General features: G+C 35.9%; 1 protein-coding gene across 1 annotated transcript; it reads right to left on the reverse strand.

Annotated features, from left to right (window-relative positions):
• Positions 1 to 1,103: 1,103 nt before the first annotated feature.
• DYNLT2 (dynein light chain Tctex-type 2) lies at positions 1,104 to 5,936 on the reverse strand. The gene is made up of 3 exons (XM_073337985.2): positions 4,576 to 5,936; positions 3,525 to 3,683; positions 1,104 to 2,935 (listed from the first exon to the last, which is right to left on the reverse strand). Exons 1-3 carry the CDS (start codon positions 4,915 to 4,917, stop codon positions 2,825 to 2,827), a joined length of 612 nt encoding a protein of 203 aa, XP_073194086.1. The 5' UTR covers positions 4,918 to 5,936; the 3' UTR covers positions 1,104 to 2,824.
• Between the last annotated feature and the right edge of the window lie 231 nt (positions 5,937 to 6,167).

Consider the following 6,167-nt stretch of genomic DNA (forward strand, 5'->3'; position numbering starts at 1 on the left):
ATAGAAATAAATCATGTCCTCAAAGCTTACAGAAACTTTTTAATTTTAAGAATAACTGAAATGTACTATCAAGAAATTGAATTGTGCACCAACACTGGGTGGACCAGTATTACATAGTGTTACAGTCGGTGACAGCCTTAGAATATTAAAGTGTCAGCCAGTGACATTTTATATATTTACATACTGCACAATTTCTTCTCCATAAAAAACATTTCTATGAAAAAAGAAATCTTTGAAGTTATTTTGTTCTACATCGTTTACTATAGAGAAAATATTGAACATATTACCCCACCATACACTGTACAAAGTTTGGCTTCTAGCTTCACGTCAGTCCAGTCATTAAAGGGTGGATTACCTCCTCCGTGTTAACCTCTGACTTACATTACCATTCAAGTTGTTCAAATGCAGAATAAAATATGGATAAACTCTTATAGAGTGTTGAAAGATTTTTATCAGTAAATGTTGATTTCACTATACACACACAAACTGATAAAAAATAATTCCATCAATAATGGAAATTTACACAGGCAAAGTAATAAAAATGGTGCTTAAGAACTTATGTTTGATTTAAGGATATTTACTTTATATATTTTGACGTTGACAATTCGTGTTTTCACAGTTATAAAGTTTGAACTTTTTGAATCTTAACATGTCATTAATTATTTTCTGACACCTCATAATTTCCTGCAACTGTGAAAATTTCAATCAATAAAAATAAAAAATGTTTAATATCCATAATTTGGTGCAACTGTGAAAATGCAAACAGAAAAAAAGCTTAAAAATAAACCAGTAGTATTCATCAAAATTATACAAAACTAAAAATTGAATTATGCAAAGCCTACTTATAGAAAAGGCCCTGATTCTGCAAGGTCTTAAGCATGTGTGCATATTTCTTTACTCCTGGAAGTAGTCCCATTGACAGGTTTCAGAGTAGCAGCCATGTTAGTCTGTATTCGCAAAAAGAAAAGGAGTACTTGTGGCACCTTAGAGACTAACCAATTTATTTGAGCACAAGCTTTCGTGAGCTACAGCTCACTTCATCGGATCCAATGAAGTGAGCTGTAGCTCACAAAAGCATATGCTCAAATAAATTGATTAGTCTCTAAGGTGCCACAAGTACTCCTTTTCTTTTAGTCCCATTGAGTTCTCTAGGACCACTCACATGTGCAAAATTATTGTGTGTGTTAGCATTTACAGAATAAGAAGCTTATATATATATTTACATTTACACTAACACAGCTACCCCCTCATACTTGACCCATTGCTTAAGTGTTTACTGGAGTGGAGCCCAAGTTTATTAAGCTTGAAGAAGCCAGTTGTTACCATGTCCAGGTGAAATTACCATTCTGATGCCTTGTCTATGTAAGAAGTATTTGCTTTGTGGCAGGGGTGGACGTAGCCTCCTGATTCAATGCATGCACTATACTAAACTAAAGAGGGGATACTGACCACCCAAATCAGCACCCTCTGCCCAACACCACAATGCTAATGGGGAGGGGAAGTCCTGGGTGCGAGGAGGCAGTGGGCTTGAAGAGTGAGAGCACTACACTTGTCCAGTAGCAGCAGCTCCTGTCCCACAGGGCTGGGCATGGCTCCCTGCTCTGGGCATTGTGACCTGGTACATGGTCACTGCCTCATGGGACAAGAGCCAGCACTAAGGGTGATTTCTATGGGTACAACTGAACTCATGAACCCTGATACTAAAGCTACCCTTGCTTTGTAGTCAAAGGCATTAACTACAACCTTGAAATGCCTGATGGCTTGGTTATGTAACAGAAAATTAAACATGATCTATATTATTTTGAAAACAAATACTATTTATTTTCTTTTGAATCATTATGTTTGAACAATATCAATGAAATAATAGCAGATTTGAGTCACTGTTAGGTTAATAATGTTAGCAGTTCTAACATTCTGTATAAGTACTTTGCAAATTTTGTCTTCGCCATTCTTTTCAATATATATATGTATTGTTGTCATTAACTGTCAATTACATATCCATCTCCAAAGATTTTAGGTTGTCACTGAATGGATTTTACAGATCTTCTGGCTTTGTTGTCATTACAAACCAGTCCGATGAAATAAAAAAAGTCATTGAATCCAGTAAATACAATATATCAGCCTCCAGACTAAGGATTATAAAACAGCTGATGATTTGTAATTTGGGGTCCATCCTGGTATCAGTGAAATCAATGACAACACTCCTACTGACTTCAACAGGAGCAGGACTGGGACCTTAAATGGAATGTTCCAAACTTGAAAGTACAAAAATGAGAGTTTAACAGGCATAAGAAAAAACAGCTGGCTACAGTAGGGAAAATGTATTTAATCTAAGAAAAGATTTTAAAAATAAGCCACATTACAGTGGCTTTCCTCACTACTAGATCTCTGAAGAGATTCTTGCTGTGGAATTTGATGAATATGACAACTGAGAGTAAATACAATGTTACTTTTCTGTTTCAGAGTCACCTCAAAGAGCAGAATATTTCCCTTTTATGAATGGAATTGTCACGTGTAATTTGTTGGAACCCATTCTTTAGAATGTGCGAGGCCCCATTCAGCACCTTGCAAAATGTGTTCTTTGTACCTGTCATAAATTCATAAACACAGCAGATGTATACAGTATGGACTCACCCATATACATTTTAAAAAAAATTATAGAAAAGAATTGGTAAAATTTGTTTAAATGTATGTGAATTTCAATGTATCAACTGTTTTTAACTTAACAAAGGAAGTGTTCTAAAATAACTGTAACTTTATGAAGATTTTTGAACAATTATACAGAGTATTGTGATGACCGTTAACAGAGGTTGCTTTTAGAGAACTACTCATAATAACAAGCCATTATCAAAGCCAATGAAACAAAGGATTCTGTTTCACATTTAGCTGAAACCCAGTTGTCCCTTGCAACATCCCAGACCCATCTGCTGGACATCTATTGGGGAGAAAAGAACAAAGTACTAATAAATTGTTTTAAGGAATTTTTTCAGATTAGAACTTTACAATGAACATGTAGCATTATATAGGTGCAGCTAGTTTATATTAATTTATTAAAAATAATAAGAATGTATATAAAACTGCAAATTAAAGGGAGTTTGAATGTTTTATTATCATTTATTAAATGCATTTTATTTTCTTTTAGAGAAAATATACTTTAAGAGCTCTGAAAATCTGGTAGCCAAAAAATGTTCTTCAGTGATTTTCCTTATCACTTTTAAAATATCTACTGAAACATACACTCGGGCTAAATCTGTAATACTTACTCAGGCAAACCTGTTGTGTCCTCTTCACACTGACCAGCAGTGTTAGTCAGCCATGGTGAGGTATACATGCTGCCGTCCTTTAAGTAAGACAGAGCAGCCGAGCTTCCTCTGCACCTCAGAGCTCCAAGGGGTAACTCACCCTAAAGCAATGCAGATCTGGACCACCCTGAATGTGGTAGTATGCCCAAGAGGCACAATAAGGCCCCACACATCTAACTCAGTTTGTGAAAATATTATGAGTAAATTAATCTGTCTACTCACTTTTATTGCCTGACCAGTCTTTTGCAAGATTAGGACTGTTACTACATATTTATAGCGATCAAAGCCCATGTCCTTGACAGCTCTTAATATTTCTTCTGAGATTGAATTACACAAGAAGACACTAGTCGCACCATTATACTTGGTTTTTTGAAGTCTCTGCTATCAAAAGAGTTTTAAAAAATTGTAATCTCCATCCTAACAAGCTTTTGTATAAATAAATCTTACTTTTAGCTATAAAGAAAAAGGAAGTAAACTACTGGAATGTTTGTACACAATAGATGACGTCCCCAAATAAAAAGTTAATCATTTTTACTGTGAAACACTGTATCTGTCAAAATATTGAAATATTTCACTTTAAAACATTTTTAACAAATCTTAACTTTCTTTGAAATGAACAGAAGTGTACTTTTTTCCTTTTGACTCAGTTTCATGGAAAATAGCCTAGGGAGCATCTAGTCTGCATACCCACGACATGTCTCCTGCACTGCAGAGCCAATGGGATTAGTTCTTAGTTTTCATGGTAAATAGTACAATTTCCCTGCTCTTTGGCAACTATAGACTGTATCAGTAGATTCTCCAGAACAGAGTCCCTCATTCCATTTAACTTGATTTCATATACGGCAATCAGACTGTTGTTAATAACACCAGAGGGACTCCACCAGGAATACTTTGCTCTCATGTCATGAAATGTCACCCGAACCAATTAAGGGAATAAAATTCAAAAAATCCACAATTTCCTATTTATTTTATTTTGGATAGTTCTCTGACCCATTTTAATCTATCAACAGAAAAGAGATCCAATCCCATAAAGAGCTGAAAACCCTCAACTTCCACCTTCACTGCTGGTGCTCAGCAAGCACCCTGCAAAAGACATTCAGTATCTTACAATTTAGAGCCTGTGATGAGCACGTGGACAGACTTATGGATATGCTTAACTTTATAGTAACTTTGTAGTAACCCCATGGCTGTCTTTGAGGGACTGGGGCCTAACATTTACACTAAAATTAAGTATCTTACATACAGACAACTTAAACAAAAAGTATTACTCTACCGTTAGTATAAGTTGAGCTTTGTTTCTTACTAAATGAGCCTGGAATTTCCTATATGGCTCCATTCTGTACGTATTGGCATATTTTATTTTTGCCATGCTAGTCTTCAATGTAAATATTTCACTTTTCCCAAACTCTGCAAACGATTCCCCATCCATTGGTTCCATACCGTGAACTTCATGGCTTGAATTTCTCATTCTGTCTTTTAAGATCTGTGCATGCTTTTTAAAACAAAAGAAAAAATAAAGCTTAGTATCACTCTTTGGTATTTGATTGTTGAAAGTTTTCTGACACTTCAAAATGGTATGGCTAGAGGGAAAGACTTGAATTTTATTTGGGATCATCTTAGCAGATATCTGAAAAAAAACTAGACTGTGAATTGTTCACCTCTGTTATGGATAATTGAGGAGTGTGCTAGTTATCTGATGTTCTTTCTGGGAAAAGGGCCAAAGTTTATATCCTCTCACCTAAGCTCTGATTCTGCTTCCCCTGAAGTCTATGCAAATTTTGAAGTTGACTTCTTTGCAGGCAGAATTGGGCACTCAGAGGAGAAGAAACCCTCAATCAATCTGCCAATAAATCCTTTTCACTATCTTTCAAAAGTGTTGGAAAGCATAATCCCAGCCATTTATCCAAACACCTGTGTTACCAGTAGAAAATTTTCAGTACTGGTGCTGATGTTGTATACAATACCAGTATAATAAACGTTATTACTGATTTGTTTATTGATTGATCTTTTGTGTGATTATATTCTGAAAAACTACTATACAAACTGCACTGCAGAGATGCATTTTTGTTGTGTCTCAATGACTTCCAGATAAAATTTGCTCAATTTTAAGCAGAAATGTTTTTTTTTTCTATTTGCAAGAACTAAAAAGTCAGTTTTGGACCTGTGGCGTTCAGTGCCTGAAGCAGCACCCTGGAACCCCCATATTCACCACTGTCATATAATTATGTTACAATGTGTGAGGTATCATTGTAAAGGTGAGGTATCATTGTAAAAGTGATCTGTTGAACATGAATATCCTGTTAGATTGTAAGTGGTACCATTGTATGGGAAGTTACGAAGTTTTGTTATATGTGTTACTGAAATATGTTACGAGGTTGGGCACACCCATAACCAGCCTTTCAAGTACAACAGAGCAGCCAGACATTGATGATGGCCCATTAAGGGGAATCCACAATCACAAGGACTACCCTAGGAACTGTATACAATGGAGACCTCTCAGAGAGAGCACATAGGCAATGGAGACTGTTTGACTTGTCGTAACAAAGGATCTTTCCAGTAAGCTGGAAGAAATTATAAAAGAGGGGAAGTGACATCATCACTTGGCTTCACTCCCTCCCACAACTCAACACCTGGAAACACATCTGGAGGACAAAGACTGAACTAGGGAGGTGGTCCCAGAATGGAAAGGAGAATCCCAGCTTGTGTATTAAGGAACTATACCAATAGGGTGAGACACTGCTTGATTCAAATCCTGTCTAGTTTATAGAACTCAGATTGCGATTTTACTTGTATTTCTTAGGTAACCAACTTTGATCTGTACGCTTATAACTTATAATCACTGAGATTTATTAACTACAGAAAGAT

Source organism: Lepidochelys kempii, chromosome 3, assembly GCF_965140285.1.
Source record: "Lepidochelys kempii isolate rLepKem1 chromosome 3, rLepKem1.hap1, whole genome shotgun sequence".
NCBI classification, from domain to species: Eukaryota; Metazoa; Chordata; order Testudines; family Cheloniidae; genus Lepidochelys; species Lepidochelys kempii.